Source organism: Hyperolius riggenbachi, chromosome 3, assembly GCF_040937935.1.
Source record: "Hyperolius riggenbachi isolate aHypRig1 chromosome 3, aHypRig1.pri, whole genome shotgun sequence".
In the NCBI taxonomy this organism is placed as follows: domain Eukaryota; kingdom Metazoa; phylum Chordata; class Amphibia; order Anura; family Hyperoliidae; genus Hyperolius; species Hyperolius riggenbachi.
The window spans coordinates 320,037,859-320,055,942 of NC_090648.1; the positions used below are offsets into that span (position 1 = coordinate 320,037,859).

The following is an 18,084-nucleotide window of genomic DNA, read 5'->3' on the forward strand; positions in this document are numbered from 1 at the left end:
TCTCCTCATCGGGACGTCGTCTGTTCTCCAACCCCCTGTGGGATTACCTTAAGCGCAACCTGGTGGGCACTAGGCAGCGTGGGGTGTGGGTGAAGACCCATGGTCACTTAGACTCTGTGCTTGGGTAGTCCGTATCGCAGTGGGGCGGTCAACAGCCCCACAGCCTATCAAAATAAGGTTAGTGCCATTTCCTTGGAACTTGGACTGGGCCACATAATATACAGACAGTGTTGTGTTTTGTTTGTATTTTATCAGCATTCTCAAAAACAGGAAAGCAAAAGCAGTCTCTGTTATTGTATTCATAAAGTTTAAAAGCAAAAGTCTATATACTGTATGGATTGCTAGTTATGATGGTGTTCTTTTTTTAACAATTGTTGCCACTTACCAATGACTACAACTACTAGGACAGGAATAAGCAGAAGGATATATAGGTATAACGAGGACTGCTGCCCTGGCTTCAGTGTCACTGTAAAGTTACCCAAAGAAACCTTTATTTAAAGAAAAGGAAATATACATTATTGTACCTGTATTTCATACAGAAAGCTACAAACAAAATCATATTTTTGAAGGTAAACATTTAAAGAAGGGAACTGCATGGCTCAAAATACAGTATAATCAAAAACACCAAGTTTATTTTGCAAAAAAAAGTTCAAATAATTCAAAGACAGATGAGCTTTACTACCTTAGTCAGCGAATAGCACAACTGTTGTAGCAGTGCAGTGATTTGGTGATTTCAAATGACAAGACTGTCAATGCTTGATGCATATATTTTTTTGGGAGGCCTTACTTCCTCTGATGCTCACATAATGCTTCTAATTAAATGGAATGGCTAACGGTTCTGCTGGACAAATTGGCTGCATCAGCCAGGCATTGCCATTATCTTGCTGTATATTTCTACAGATCAATGTAGAGGGTTTTGTATCTTAAAGTACATTACAGAAATTCATGATAAACTGTTTTCCCTGTTGTGACATTACATCAATGTTATAATTACGATATTAGGTTTGCCTTAATCAGATTTAAAGTGTACCCGAGGTGCCATGATAAGATAAACATGTGTATGTACAGTGCCAAACAAATAACTAGGCTGTTTTTATTTATTTTTCTTTTCTTTTCCTGCCTGAAAGAGTTAACCTTCAGGCATGCAAGTGACAGTTTCTCTCTTGTTGGATCCTTGTCGGATTATCTCAATGATAAGGGATTACACCCATAAAAGGTTTTCTTGCAGAGAACAACTTCTGACTGTAGGTGATAGATAAAAAAGGTCAACAGTTCATGCATTTTAGCTCTGGGACAAGCAATAGACTGCCTTTAAGCAAAGGCAATAAAACATTGAATCTACTTTTTAGGAGTAGGAGGATAGATACAATTGTTTTTCTCATCAGTTTATTTTTATCTCTCACTTTAAATGAAGCCTTTAGTGCTTTAATTTGTGTATTGCAACTCATTCAGCAGTTTATGGAATCTAATGTTTAGCGTTTTGTGCCAAAAGCTGAAAGTTTTAGTAAGCGACATGCTGACTTCCAATACACCTGTTTTAAAGTGGGCGCTTGGGATCTTCTTTAGGGCATGTACAGGATTGGTTAGAGACAATGATTCATCATTTTTCTTGTGATTGTATTTAACTGACGGTTACAGATCTCCAGTAAGCTTATGTAATATCTCACTGGACATTTTCCTGTCTAACAAATAATTGTGTGTACAGTTACAATGGCCCTGATTTACTACGGCTGGAGAACACAGGAGAACAGTGAAAAGCCTGTGGGCTGGATGTGTCTAAAACATGATCTGATATTAAGTGGCAAGAGTTTGCAATATTCACCTGTGTCATATCTGATCTAAATATTACATTATGGTGGGTAATCGTTGCTCCTCACTTAATTGACCGAATATTTCCACAGAATAACCAGGGGCATAACTAGAAATTACTGGGCCTCCCTGCGAAACTTTGGATGGGACCCCCTACTGCCAAATCCCACCCCACCCCCGCTTTCTGCACAGGTTTTTCTCTCTGTGACCAGACTCCTCAAACATCACTACAGGACACAGCACTTGGGGAGGGGTAGAGAGGCTGGGTGTAGAGCAGTGCAGTACACAAGACCCTCTGAACACTGAATAGGGACAGTCTACAAATCTTTGTCTGAAAAACTTTGTATGATTCCTTATCAGTGGCTGAGCAGATGCAGTCATTAGAACAATTGTGCAGAGAGCAGAAAGCTTTTTCTCTGCTTGCCCTTAGATGTCAGTCTCTCAGGAAAGGAAAAATAAACTTCTCCCCCACAGGGCCACCTGCTGCTTCTGGGCCCCCCTGCGGCTACATCCCTTGCAGGGTGTATTGTTATGCCCCTGAGTACAACAAACAACGTTACTCACCTTTACTTCCATTTTAGACACATCAAGTTTTCCAGTAAAAGTCTTTCTTGCTTTACAGAATATCGTATTCTCAACTGAGTTTTCTGTTATATTCTTGATTTCACAGGTTAGGTTGTATTTTTCATAATATATAACAACGTTTATCTCATCAGCTCGGATGTGCAGTTCATCTCTTGCTTTCTGTTAAAAGAAATGTTACCACCTCAACTCTACAGTAGAACAAGAACAGCAAAATATAACTTGCAAAAAAAACCCCTCAGCTGTCACAGAAAATACCTGATAGCTGAAGGCCGCTGACTATCAAGGAGCTGTAGTAGCAGTTCTGCTTCAGACACATGTAACTGAATTGTTAGGATAGACTACTAAGGCAGGGGACACACTTTCCACTGCACTATCCCAGCTATGTTTTGTTTTTGGGCTGTGATTGATCATTCATTTGTTTTTTATGTCATTTTTTTTTATTTTCATTTACCGTATGTTTTTTTCATATTGATTTTTTAGTGGCCCATTGATTTTAATTACATGTGTGGCAGTGCATGTTTCCCAAAGTTCTGCAAAACGTGCATGATTGTGGCAAGTGTGTTCCCTGCCTACGGCAGTTGTATTTTCAGTTGCAGACCACTGCAATAATTTATAAGCATATGTTCAACTTTAGCTTCAAGGGTGTTTATTAAGCAGATAAAGCATGAAAATACAAAAACAGTAAGGTAAAATAGCTCTCTATGCAACAGGGGAGTTAGAATAGGGTGGGAAGGAAGGGGTATAGATAACCAATAAACAATACAAGAGTGTTTATACATTATTTCCAGACGATAGTGCAAAAGCAAAAAATAGTTATCCTGATTGTAACCATCAAGTAGATTGCCAGAGAATAAAAGCCTAAAAAGAGTGCAATGTGTGTCATAGGCCCAGGTTGTCCTGCAAAGCCATCTACTGACTCTAAGTCTTGAAAACATAGGCAACATATTCTTACTCTTTAATTTTGGGTAGAATAAAACAGGGCCTAACATTAAAGCAGGCCCTGCATGGGTCTGTGGCAATCCTGTATAATAAAGTAAGTCACAATATACTTTACTGCAGGTATCTTTCTCATAGGCAGTGAATTGAATTTCCCTCTGTGAGGTATGCTCTCCCCTGATTGGTCAGAATTTGGTGCAGGATGAAAAAAAAGGTTAGTGGTGATGTCAGGATGCTGTGATTGGCTAGGTAAAGGGTTAGATCATCTCTCCTCAGGTGTTGCTAGGGTCAAACAGGTCTGCCCTGACCAATCAGGGGAGAGTTGGGCCTATATAAGAAGGGTCTGTCCAGCTAACTAGCTGCCTGTCACCTCCATGGCTATAGGTGAGCTCCCCGCCCCCCCATCCCCCTTTTGTTCAAAAGACGTCGTGGTCAATCTTTACTCATTTTATGGCATGCCTGGAGGCATGGTCAGTTGTAATTGGGGTCTTGAGTTGTTTTCTGACCAAATATATCCGGACTGTGGTAGTCGGATATGCACCTGATTTACACTAAGTTATACTTGTATGTTTAATAAAGTTGGTTTAATTAGACCCAATTACTTATTTATTAAAGTTTGATTTAAATATGAATAAAGATGGCCACGGCCTTTAAATGCCAGCTCGAAGTGTCCAGAGTCCTTTATTTATTTTAGAGTTTATTTATTAAGTGGGATACATACAGTGTTGCCTACAGTCCCATGTGTTCATATCGCATGTCCTGGTTAAGGAGATCAAAGACAGAATCCGTGGAAAGGCGGGAAGGCTTCCAATTCACAGCTACTTGTTTTTTTACATTGCCATCACATGTTGGAACAACCTGTGTGTGGGAAAATTCACTCCCGAGGGCTTGTTCCCCAGTAAGACAACAAAATGGTCTATAGGCAGGCGTAAAGTAAACATAAGGCAAATTTGATTCCACAGTGGGTTCCAAAACATTTGGGCTTTTGGGAATGCTCATAATTTATTATTATTATTTTTTATTTATCAGGGCCGGTTCTAGACTATTTGCTGCCTGAGGCAAACTTGTGAGGATGCGCCCCCCGCCCCCGAATTGGAATGATCACCCAGTACCCGACAATTTGCACCGCACGTTATAGCTGCAGTGAGCCCCCCAAAAATCACCCTCAGTATAGGTAGTTATAGGTGCCCCCAGTGTTGGTAGCTGGGTACAGTTGCCCCAGTATAGGTTAGCCAGGTACAGTTGCTCCCAGTATAGGTTGGTCAGGCACTCTCCTCACTTCCTGTTTCTGCCTGGGGCTGTCTCCAGACTTCTGCCTCACTTGGCATCACGGACGGACCAGGCCTGTTATTTATATAGCGCCAACATCTTCCGTTGCGCTGTACATAGTATAAAACAAATAATGGGGAACAAATATACATAAGAAATACAAGACACTGTACAGTCATGACATTGAATAGTACAAATACAAATACATACTTGGTAATGTGTAGTTGGTACATGTGCATATGTTAAATTACAGCTTTATTAGAAACACTAGGAGGAGGTCCCTGCCCTTGCGAGCTTACAATCTAGAGCGGGGATCCCCAACCACCGGTCCGCGGCCCACTGCTGGTCCGTGGGGCGTTTGCAGTTGGGCCGCGGGTCTGTCCTCTTGCCCCCCGCGGCCACCGCTGCTGTTACCTTAGTTGGCGGCCGCTTCCTCCCTTAGATTCCCCTCTCCTGCTGTGATGAGGCAAGAAGCAGGAGAATGGTTTCCTGTAGCGGATGTACTCGAATCGAATGTATAGTGCCCAGTATAGCTAGTATAGTGCCCAGTATAGCAAGTATTGTGCCCAGTATGGCTAGCATAGTGCCCAGTATGGCTAGTATAGTGCCCAGTATGGCTAGTATATGCTGTGAATCCAAATCACACGCAGGAGAGGGAAATATAAGGGAGGAAGCGGCCTCCAGCTAAGGTAACAGCAGCAGCGGCCACGGGGGGGGAGGGGGGGCGGGCTGGTTACACAGCTGTACTGGGGCACTACCTACTCATACTGGGGCACTACCTATCCATACTGGGGCACTACCTATCCATACTGGGGCACTATACTAGCCATACTGGGGCACTATACTAGCCATACTGGGCACTATACTAGCCATACTGGGCACTATACTAGCCATACTGGGCACTATACTAGCTATAATGGGCACAATACTAGCTATACTGGGGCACTATACTAGCCATACTGGGCACTATACTAGCTATACTGGGCACTATACTACCCATACTGGGCACTATACTAGCTATACTGGGCACTATACTAGCTATGTGGCAAGAAAATGAGCAGCGTTACTTAAAAACAGATAAGTGCCTACCTGCAAGAGAGTGCAAGCCCCACTTGTGGGGTAAAATACACACCTAGCATACACATGACCTGTCTACCACTGGAGGATGTTGGTTTCCTGTAACAGCTTGCATGCAACTTGTTAAGTACTCGTCCCTCCCACTGCGGTCAAGTCATCCTTGATGGGAGGGGACCTAACACTAACTATATCCTAACCTATGCATATGCATAGCCTGGGTGCGCCACCAAGTAAAATTGAAAATTGCGCAAAAGGTGGATCAGCGCATCACCAGGCCGCCTCTGTGGTGGTAGCGGCTGAAGCAGCAGGCTGTGGCTCCTGCCTTCCACGCTCTGTGCTGGCCGCCATGCTGCTGCCACGCCTCTGTGCCAGAGACGCCTCCTCCTTCGATGACTAGCTGCCTTCACCAAACTGTGCTGGTGGTGGCACATAGGAACGATTCAGCACCTCATCATCATCATCATCCCCAAACATCTCCTCTGAGCCCTCAACGAACGCCTCTGCCCCAACATCCCCTGCATCAGGCCCCTCCTCCTCCTCCTGAAATTCCAGTTTTTGTGCACCGCCAACAACACCTCCTCCACCTCAAACTCCTCCTCCTCCTTGCATGTCCCCATGATCTCATCCTCAAACTTTTCCACAACATCCCTCAAAATGCTTGCGGTCCCTGGGGTGAAGAGCAAGGTCAGTGAGGGCAGGCTGGTCGCTGGGGTCAACGTGACCTCAAGTGGTGGTGGAGGGTGGCTGCTGCTGCGGACCAGAGTGCTGGTGGAGGCACTGGTCTCGCTGGCGCTGGAGGTCTGTCTGGGAACGGTGGCTTGCTGCTCCATAATCATTTCCATCACAGCCTGTGCCTGACTCTCTGCAATGGGCCGGGGACGACGACCCATGGCAAAGATGGGCGCAACACGCTGCTGCTGCGCCTCTGCTCCCCCCTCCACAACTCTGCGGTCGGTGGCTTGCAGCGGACCAGTCACAGACCTGCCGGCAGTGGCTGCGGCAATGGCGCTGCCTCTCCTGGTGGTACCTCTACCTCTGCAAGTCATCATACAATTATACAAATACAATAAGAAAAACAAAAAATATATACAGTGGCTTGCAAAAGTATTTGGCCCCCTTGAAGTTTTCCACATTTTGTCAAATGACTGCCACAAGCATGAATCAATTTCATTGGAATTCCACATGAAAGACCAATACAAAGTAGTGTACATGTGAGAAGTGGAACGAAAATCATACATCATTCTAATAATGTTTTAGAAATAAATAACTGCAAAGTGGGGTGTGCGTAATTATTCAGTCCCCCTAAGTCAATACTTTGTAGAACCACCTTTTGCTGCAATTACAGCTGCCAGTCTTTTAGGGTATGTCTCTACCAGCTTTGCACATCTAGAGACTGCAATCCTTGCCCATTCTTCTTTGCAAAACAGCTCCAGCTCAGTCAGATTAGATGGACAAAAGAAAAGAAGACAAACACTTATATAGCGCTTCTCTCCTGGCGGACTCAAAGCACCAGAGCTGCAGCCACTAGGACGTGCTCTATAGGCAGTAGCAGTGTTAGGGAGACTTGCCTAAGGTCTCCTGGACAGCGTTTGTGAACAGCAGTTTTCAGATCTTGCCACATATTCTCGATTGGATTTAGATCTGGACTTTGGCTGGGCCATTCTAACACATAGATATGTTTTGTTTTAAACCATTCCATTGTTGCCCTGGCTTTATGTTTAGGGTCATTGTCCTGCTGGAAGGTGAACATCCGCCCCAGTCTCAAGTCTTTTGCAGTCTCCAAGAGGTTTTCTTCCAAGTTTGCCCTGTATTTGGCTCCATCCATCTTCCCATCAACTCTGACCAGCTTCCCTGTCCCTGCTGAAGAGAAGCACCGCCAGAGCATGATGCTGCCACCACCATATTTTACAGTTGGGATGGTGTGTTCAGAGTGATGTGCAGTGTTAGTTTTCCGCCACACATAGCGTTTTGTATTTTGGCCAAAAAGTTAAATTTTGGTCTCATCTGACCAGAGCACCTTCTTTCACATGTTTGCTGTGTCCACCACATGGCTTGTGGCAAACTGCAAACGGGACTTCTTATGCTTTCTTATGGCTTTCTTCTTGCCACTCTTCCATACAGGCCAACTTTGTGCAGTGCACGACTAATAGTTGTCCTATGGACAGATTCCCCCCCCCCCCCTGAGCTGTAGATCTCTGCAGCTCATCCAGAGTCACCATGGGCCTCTTGATTGCATTTCTGATCAGCGCTCTCCTTGTTTGGCCTGTGAGTTTAGGTGTACGGCCTTGTCTTGGTAGGTTTACAGTTGTGCCATACTCCTTCCATTTCTGAATGATCGCTTGAACAGTGCTCCATGGGATGTTCAAGGCTTTGGAAATCTTTTTGTAGCCTAAGCCTGCTTTAAATTTCTCAATAACCTTATCCCTGACCTGTCTGGTGTGTTCTTTGGACTTCATGGTGTTGTTGCTCCCAATATTCTCTTAGACAACCTCTTAGGCCGTCACAGAGCAGCTATATTTGTACTAACATTAGATTACACACAGGTGCACTCTATTTAGTCATTAGCACTCATCAGGCAATGTCTATGGGCACTCAGACCAAAAGGGGCTGAATAATTACGCACACCCCACTTAGTAGTTATTTATTTGTAAAAAATGTTTGGAATCATATATGATTTTCATTCCACTTCTCACGTGTACACCACTTTGTATTGGTCTTTCATGTGAAATTCCAATAAAATTGATTCATGTTTGTGGCAGTAATGTGACAAAATGTGGAAAACTTCAAGGGGGCTGAATACTTTTGCAAGCCACTGTATGTAGAAAGGGCGGGAAAGGGTGTAAACTTTAAGATAGAGTCTGGGTTACTGGTAGTACTAGTAGTGTAGTCTACAGTAGTCGATAACTAACTCGTGTGACAGACAGTGACAAATAAAAGTCTGTCACACACAGACACAATCAATAGGGTCAGGCAGAGATGACAGGCAGTCACAGATCACAACAGATGCTGCCCTCTGTAAAGTAACTAACACAGTACTGAAGCTAATAAACTCACAGACTAACAACAGAACAAATTAAGTAAACTAGTATGTAGGTAAATAACAACTAACTATAATCCCTAGTAGTAGTGTAGTAGACTAGTAGTCAATAACTAACTCGTGTGACCGACAGTGACAATCAAAGTCTGTCACACACGGACGCAATCAATAGGGTCAGGCAGAGATGACAGGCAGTCACAGATCACAACAGATGCTGCCCTCTGTAAAGTAACTAACACAGTGCTGAAGCTAATAAACTCACAGACTAACAGTAGAAATTAAGTAAACTACTAGTACACAACTAACTATAATCCCTAACCTACCTAAGCTAGTAGTAGGCTAAGGCTACCTAGGCTAGCAGGCCTAGCCTGCACACAGACCTAACACTAGCCTAGCACAGTATACAGTATATACAGTACACTACACTAGCTGACTGAACTATAACAATCAAATCACTATCTAACTATAAATCAATATAATCAATGTGTTCAGAATGTGTTTAGGATGTAAAACGCTGGGTTTAGCACAAGGAAAGCACTTGCTCAGACACGCAGCAGCACTGGAGATGCTCTCAGTACCGCACAGTCACACAGCAAGGACGGGTTCCACAACATGGCCGCTTCCTTATATAGAGGAGGGGAGGGCCAGGCTCCCCTCCTCTGATTGGTTGCTAGGGCCTTCTGATTGGCCCAATGACGTCATCCCCTGGATACCGAAGCCGAATTCCTGATCACGCGTTAACACCCATGATCACGGCCGAATTTGAGAGGCACTATTCAGGTACATTCGACTTCGAATTCGGGAGCAGTATCGCTCTTCGAATTCAAATTAGAGTTCGGCAACCATGAAAATCTACCCGTGATTACGGGTAAATTCGAATTCATGATCTCTGGAGAGCAACCCTGGTTAAAAGCACAAAGTAGCCTCTCACTGTGAAATGGGTCAAATTTCGGTTTCTTAACCTGTGATAAAAAAAGGAGGGTTTAAATCATGACCTTCAGACAAAAAAACATGAAAACCTGATAAGAATTACATTTGGGCGGCCAAGTTGGGGAATTTGTCTCCACCAGCCAGCCAGTGACTGAATCTGGCAGGGAACATTAATAAGTGTATGGGCACGTCTAAAGTACCCCTGAACAGGGATCAAAATTACTGAATGAAGCCCCTGGTAGGCTAGATTATCTCTTTCTGATGGTGCTGATGCTGCTCGTTGTCATGACCTCCCCCCCCCCCCCCCCCCTCCTTTTCCAATTCCCATTATATTTAATGGCATCCTCCAATCAAATGCCTTTCCCCCCAGTGGCACCACACAGTTGAGAACCGCATCTGAATCGCGTGAGCACAGCTAAAGCAAGCGCACACCCACAAGCTCTTTCTTTCACTACAGAGATTAAAGCTCACTCCTTCACAGTTAAGGGGCACTCTGCACCACTTGGAGGAATTTCCAGGTGGCTGTAGAGATAAGAGGATCGGATGCAGGCATGGTCGTCCGCAGAAAATTTTCCAGGGGTGAGGGGGCCAAAAGGGGGGGGGGGAGAAGTAGCATAGCGCGCCATGCCTGAAATTGGGGCTATGTTGTGTGGCGCACGTAGCGCGCCAGAAAAATGGGGTTACATCGTGCACCGAAAAATGGGTGTGATCATGGACCAGAATGTGGGTGTGGTCACGCGTGGAGACAAATTTACATGAACTTAGCAATGGTGGGACATTAGATTAGGACAGTGGTGGCGAACCTTTTGGAGGCTGAGTGCCCAAACTGCAAACAAAAAGTCACTTATCTATCGCAAAGTGCCAACAGGTATTTAACCTCCCTGGCGGTTTATTTATTTTGCCAGGGAGGCTGCGGGAGGGTTTTTTTTAAATAAAAAAAAATATATTTCATGCAGCCAACTGAAAGTTGGCTGCATGAAAGCCCACTAGAGGGCGCTCCGGAAGCGTACTTTCGATCGCCTCCGGCAATCGAAAGTAACAAGATAGGCCGCAATGAGCGGCCTATCTTGTTTCGCTTTCCTCGTCGCCATGGCGACGAGCGGAGTGACGTCATGGACGTCAGTCGACGTCCTGACGTCAGAGCCGCCCGATCCAGCCCCTAGCGCCGGCCGGAACTGTTTGTTCCGGCTGCGCTGGGCTCGGGCGGCTGGGGGGACCCTCTTTCGCCGCTGCACGCGGCGGATCGCCGCGGAGCGGCGGCGATCGGGCAGCACACGCGGCTGGCAAAGTGCCGGCTGCGTGTGCTGCTTTTTACAGAATTGGAATCGGCCCAGCAGGGCCTGAGCGACGACCTCCGGCGGCATACCCCGAGCTCAGCTCGGGATTACCGCCAAGGAGGTTAAACTAAATACAAACATTTTGACTCATACATAAACATTATGGAAAATCCAAGGTGAAAAAAACTGTGAAGATAAACAATTTCATCCATCCTACTCCTGAAAAATGTATTCATTTTTTTAGAACCTCCCAGTTTTCTTTTCTATTTTAAAAAGCTAAAAAAAGTAGGTTTAATGCTATTGTCTCATATGATAATGATTCAGCTTTTCCCATAGTCTCGCAGTTAGCAATCATGAGGCCCCCAACATGACAGATTCAGCAATCATGAGGCCCCCAGCATGACTAATTCAGCAATTATGAGGCCCCCAACAAGACAAATTCAGCAATCATGAGGTCCCCAACAAGACAAATTCAGCAATCTTGAGGCCCCCAACAAATCATGAGGCCCCCAACAAGACAAATTCAGCAATCATGAGGCCCCCAACAAGACAAATTCAGTAACCATGAGGCCCCCAACAAGACAAATTCAGTCACCATGAGGCCCACAACAAGACAAATTCAGCAGTCATGAGGCACATAAATAGACAGCATGTCACATAAATAGGCAGAATGCCTCCTTAATATGGTAGACACCTCTCACCTGGCTTCTGAATACTCCTCTACTGGCTGCTGTGCATGGCAGGCTGGCAATACTGTTTTTGGCTGGATTGGGGATGATGTGTGGGCTGAAAGGCCTGACAGTGATGCTGTGGCCTGGCTGGCGGTGATGCTGTGGCCGGGCTAGCGATGCTGTGGCTGGGCTGGCGGTGATGCTGTGGCCGGGCTGGCGGTGATGCTGTGGCTGGGCTGGTTGCCAGTGATGCTGGAATGTGCTTGGCTGGTTGAAGTAAATGCTGGCCTGACTGGTGGTGATGCTATGGCCTTTTTGACAGTGATTCTGGGCAGATTGGCTGGTGGTGATGCTGGGCTGCCTGGCCTGGATAGTTTAGGTAGTGATAGGTGCCCCCTAGTTTAGGTAGCAGCAGGAGCCTCCCAGTTTAGGTAGTGACAGGGCCCCCCAGTTTAGGTAGCGACAGGAGCCCCCCAGTTCAGGTAGTGACAGGAGCCCCCAGCTCATTTAGTGACAGTAGCCCACCCAGTTCATTTAGTGACAGGAGCCCCCCCCCGTTCATTTAGTGACAGGAGCCCCCCAGTTCAGTTAGTGACAGGTACCCCCCAGTTTAGGTAGTGACAGGAGACCCCCGGTGTATGTAGTGACAGGTGCCCCACAGTTCAGGTAGTGACAGGGACCCCCACTGTATGTAGTGACAGGAGCTCCCAGTTTAGGTAGAGACAGGAGCCCCCCCCCCCCCAGTTTATGCAGTGACAGGTGCCCCCCAGTTTAGGAAGTGACAGGGACCCCCCAGTGTATGTAGTGACAGGATCCCCTAGTTTAGGTAGTGACAGGGCCCCCCAGTTTAGGTAGTGACAGGTGCCCTCCAGTTCAGGTAGTGACAGGTGCCCTCCAGTATAGATAGCCAGGTCTATAGGTGTCCCCAGTTTAGATAACCAGATCTATAGGTGTCACCAGTATATGTAGCCAGGTCTATGGGTGTCCCCAGGATAGTTAGCCAGATCTATAGGTGTCCCCAGTATAAGCAGCCAGATCTATAGGTGTCCCCAGGATAGTTAGTTAGGTCTGTAGTAGGGTGGCACCAGCAGCGGGAGCGATGGACACAGCGGTAGGGAAGGGGGGACGTCTCCCTCCCCTTCCCTCACCCTGGGGCTCCCCCTCTCTCTCGCTCCCCCCTACAGCATTCAGTGATGCAGCAGGCAGCGGCAGGACACTTACGCTATTCTGCCGGCGCGAGTCAGTGAGCTCTCTCTCTCTGTGTGCTGCTACGCTGGTCTACTCCAGACCAGAGCAGCGGTGCACAGAGAGAGAGAGAGAGAGCTCACCCGCACCAGGAGAATAGCATAAGTGTCCCGCCGCTGCCTGCCGCACGACTGAATGCTGGAGGGGGGAGCGAGGAAGGGGGAGACCCAAGGTGAGGGAAGATGTCCCCCCTTCCCCACCGCTGTGCCTAACGCTCGCTCTTCACTGCGCTGCCACCCCAGGGCGGGCGGGGCCACTTCCGGGTTCGGGTGGCTGGGGGGGTAGGCCAGCAGCTGGCCAGGGGAGGGCAGATGCCCCATTTTTCCCTACGTAGGGACGACCGTGGATGCAGGGAATAGGACAACGAGCAGCGGCACAAACTCAGGAGGAGGTAATCTAGTCCACCATGGGCTTCAATAAATAGTTTTTTTTCCCAATTCAGGGGAATGTTTAAGGGAACCTGAAGTGAAAGATGGCATTGCTTATTAGAGCATGAAGATGGCAGCCTCCATATTCCTCTTACTTCAGGTTTCCTTTAACCATATACAAATATAGTTTAAAGGGAACCAGAGATGAACGTTTCACACAAAATAATCAGTTGATAGCTTGTAAAGAATAAATGCTCTACCTGATAATTTTGCCGCTCTGGTGTGCCTTTTTTAGTGTTTTTTATCCATTATTGCTCCAGGAAAAATCAAATATGGCCGCCAGCTCATATCCCTTCTCCTTCCAGGTTATATGAGTTGTTCTGGATGTGCTGTCTAGGCTATATGAGACTAGGCTGCTATCTAGGCTATATGAGAAAGGCTCATCTGTGTGCTTTCATTTTGGTATGATGTACTGCCTGTAGGAAGTGTCTCCCATAGGAATGAAACTGCAGTGATCAGTATCTATGCAGACAGAGCACACAGGGATCATATTACAGCCACAGAGCTTCTCTCTCAGCAGAGCAGCCCCTCCCAGTCATCACAGCTCTCAGTATGCAAAGCAGGAAATCTAAGACAGGAGAGGGGAAGGCTTGGGCTTGAAAACACTTCACAGAAGAGTGACTCAGCTATAATGGTTCCAGGTCAAACCTCGACTGGATAGTCGGTGGATTCTTATCACAGTTGCTAATAGACTAATTAAGCAGATAACAATGAAACTAAAAGCAGGGTAGGTGTTTACTGTCATGTTCCCACTGATAAATGTAATAAAATACATGAGGGTGCTTCGTCTCTGGTTCTCTTTAAGTAAACAGTACATATAGGATGCATTATAGGAAGCAATATCAAAACCAGAATACTTGCCTTTATCCTTAGTTCTATCTCATCATCCACATCGTTGAGTACAGAATAAGTATTGAAAGATGGATTATTTAAGTATCGTAATAGCCCGCATTCTGTAGTATTATCAGCAATACGAATCCTCACATTAACATTTTGGATGGTTTGTGTTAGGCTTGGAGCGTTATAATAACAAAGTGTGTTTTCTTGAAAACAATTAATGTCCTGTAAAATGCAAAATACAACAGAAGATCATACAGAAAAGTAGTTGAGTCTCAGATTGAATTCATATCTGCATGGAGTTTGTATGCTCACCCTGTGTTTGCTTGGGTATCATCGAGGAGCTTTTGTTTCTTTATCCACCCACCCCAAAAACATACTGGTATATAAATTCCCAAAAATTGGTCCTATACTGTAGATTATTAGATTGTGCTTTCCCATGTCTATCCACCCACACTGCCCACTTTCTCCATCACCCAGACCAAAATTTCCAGTATGTAAATACCTTTGTCTCCCCCTTCCTACCCAATGCCACTGTCTGCTTTCACACTTTATATTCAGTGTGTGCCTATCCCTATCTCCCCTCACCTACTCACTGCCAGTTTCTGCTTTTCCCAACTTCTAGACCAATATTTTCGGTGTGTCCCTACCCTGTCTCCCCATTGCTATCGACCCCCACTGTCTGCTTTATCCATCATCTATCTAGACTACCATTCCCAGTATGTGCCATCCTCTGCCTAACACCCAACTAGAAAACACCTGACTATTTACTGTTGCCAACCGACACACATACCCAATTAATACATGTAAAAGCATAAATAACTTGTATACAAAGCAATATAATATATTAATCTTAAAACACTCACCAGTATTGATCTCATATCTTTATACAGTATGTATCTTACACAGAGTGGCTCATGCACATAAACTAAAATGTGAGTCTTACTTTGTAAAGAAATGTGACTTCTGATACGCTAATATTATCCATGAGGTCCAGGTTTTTTCCAGATATTGAGACATTACGACCACCACTAAACATAAAATAAATGTAGACATCAGATACAATACAATTAGAAAACAACTCCTTTTATTCATACTTTTATTATGGGAAGACTGAAAGTCTTTTCTTACTGGCTTCAATAAATATAAAACCCTTGTTATTGCGCCCCAAATCTAATGGGCACAATAAATACATATTACATCACAAAGAAGAGAGATAAAGCTTGGTGCAGGAACAATAAGAGCATGCATGTTTAGTGGGTGAGATGGCAGTAGGCAAGCAACATGAGAAGCAGCGATTTGGACACCCATTTAGGAAGAAGCCTTGACAAATGGCCCATCTGTAAAGGCAGGAGCACCATTGGGAAGCTAGTTTCCCACACCACAGAATGGATCTTGGCGCCACCAGAGCAGCTAGAGTGATGTGTCAAACCTTCAAGTGGACACTATTAAAAAGACAGATGACAGCTCTTTGGTGGTGTGCAATCACTACTGGTAAAGCAGTTTGTGAGGTCATTCAGGCACTTATCTTGGAACCACAACCTAAATTTCATACGGGAACCACCAATGCAAAGTGCTATGGAAGCAGCACTGCAATGCCAGTGCATAGGCGCAGCAGTCCTTCTACTTTCCTTTGTTAACCCCATTCCTGTTTCTTTTTGCTACTGTTTCCTAGGTTGCTAGTGGGAACCATTTCTCCAGCAGTAAAGAGACGGGCTTACAGCTGAATGTAACCAATGTGCAGCTCATCCTTTCCTCACCCTGCCCCTACACCCAGTTTTATCCTTGCACTTTCTTTACCCCTATAGATTCCCATTGACCATTTCCTGGAGTAGAATAGGTCTCTGGCTCCTAGTCACCCCTATGTACAAATGCACAGTGAGAAAATGGGAAAGTTTCTGGTGGTGAAGCTCCTGTCATGTCCTCTGGTGGGTATACAGCCTTTTCAAATGGTGATAACCTGCAGGGGTGTTTCTAGTATTTTTGTCACTCCAGGCCAGAAGTTCTGTGTCACCCCCCCCCCCCCCCCCCAAAAAAAAAAACCACCACACTCTATAGAATATAAACCATGTGCCATATAGGGTGGATGCATAATACAGATACAAGCAACCTGATGATCCTGTCACATTTCACTGCACACCCCCTTCCTGCACTACCCCAGCTTAATGTGTAAATGCAGAGTATAGTGCATCAGAAGCTGTGCTCCCACTTCTCCGCTGGAGTCTAGTGCTGTGCTTCCACCTGTCCGCTCACCTCTTGCCCTAGTGCCCAGCATCTCCTACTGCATGTAATGTGATTACACACTACATGGTGAGCGCCAGCACTAGAGGGAGCAGAAAAAAGACAGGATGGTTGCGCAGGCACAGCACTGGACTCATAGTGGAGGTGAGAGCACAGCTTCTGCTGCACTATACTCTGCCTTTACACACTGGACTGGGGGAGTGCAGGAGGGAGAACGGGAACAGATAGTGGGACAAGGGGACAGAAGGAAGCACAAAGGTGTACAGAAGGAGGCACAGTGGGACAGAGGGATGCACACAGAACCAGATCATCCACAAGGCAACATAGGCAGGTGCCTAGGGTCTGGAAAGAGTCTAAGGGCCCAGTTTATGCTAACCCTAACATATCTTGCCAAAAAGCTGGGTGGCCATCAAGTGTGGGCCCAAAGTCATTGCTTGCCTAGGGCACCATTTCACTTTAATCCATCTCTGGACGTACACAGGGGCAGAGGTGGTACAAAGAGACTGAAGGTGGCACAATGAGACAGAAGGAGGTACAGAGGGACACACAGGGGGCAGAGATGGCACAGGAGGACTGAAAGTGGATAGAAAGGAGATAGAAGAAGGCACAAACACCCGCGGGGGTGTTAGTTTGGGGGCAAGGCTTAATCAGGGGCATGGTGCCTCCCCTAGGACCAATGACTCTCCAGGCAGTGGCCTGTAATGCCTATGCCTAAAAGCGCCCCTGATAACCTGCACCATATTCAATTGGTGGGTCTTCAGCTACCAGTTCTCTTTCAGGAAAGCTGTTCCTGCCTTCTGTGAAGAAAATGTTTCTCTTATTGGATCAAACTGTTTGAGGAATGGTGAACATTACCAATGACATTACCAAAGACATCTGGGACAGGAAGTGCAGCGTATATACTTCAACCCTAGCTGAGTCACTCTGCTTCGTGCTAGGTAGGGTGCAGCAAGTGGTATAGTAAATTCAAGGAAAACCAGGCATATTACCACATCTACAACCTCAACATTGTCTTCCTTATTCTGCTTCCTTTTCTAGATTCCCAAATATGAGACAACCAGACCTAGTAACATCTGAGTCCTCCAGCAAGCACACCTGCAGCTACACCACAGTGCAGTGCAGTCCTTGTCCCTTTAGGGCTGATTCCTGATTGCAGAAAAAGTTAAGAATAACACTCTAAATATTTACATTATTAATCTTAACAGGCATGGATGGCTTTTACAATGAAGTCGCTGAATTAAAGCAGCAGGGTCAGCCATACTATGCCAGGAAAGAAACACGTATAAAAGTAGATAAATACCTGTTCTACTTACATAATGTATGTATTCCACATTATGATTTCAGTAAATCTTATATAGTAAATAAAGAGAATTCTGTTCCTGGCATTTACCATTTTGATTCCCTGACTGAAGTCGATCCTAATGTCATTTTCTCCCTTACTTTTTTTTTTTACTTCTAGAATCTGCACTATCATAGCTAGCTTGCTTTGGAAATACATGAGAGAACTGCATAGATCATATTTCAGCTTCACACTGAACTGCCCTCTGCCAATCAGTGAGGAGCAGGAATATGGGAGGGGTGATGACAAGCTTTCAGCTCGTCCGAAATGTACCAAATAGAGCCAAGCTGACTGAGATAAGATTTCTTACAGCAGAAATATTTCTGATTAGATTGGAGTGCTTGTCATGCAGGGTGAGGCTCCAGGCCTGCATAATGAACACAGTGCAGTGGGTAAAAGAAAT

General features: G+C 45.6%; 1 protein-coding gene across 1 annotated transcript in view; it reads right to left on the reverse strand.

Moving 5' to 3' along the window:
• Positions 1–18,084, reverse strand: part of PLXNC1 (plexin C1) — a 214,862-nt gene that overhangs the window by 98,156 nt on the left and 98,622 nt on the right. The window contains exons 12-15 of the mRNA XM_068276803.1: positions 15,048–15,132; positions 14,126–14,326; positions 2,374–2,553; positions 386–488 (exon numbers count right to left, since the gene is read on the reverse strand). Coding sequence (XP_068132904.1) covers positions 386–488; positions 2,374–2,553; positions 14,126–14,326; positions 15,048–15,132 — 569 coding nt within the window. The remainder of the gene's footprint in view (positions 1–385; positions 489–2,373; positions 2,554–14,125; positions 14,327–15,047; positions 15,133–18,084) is intronic.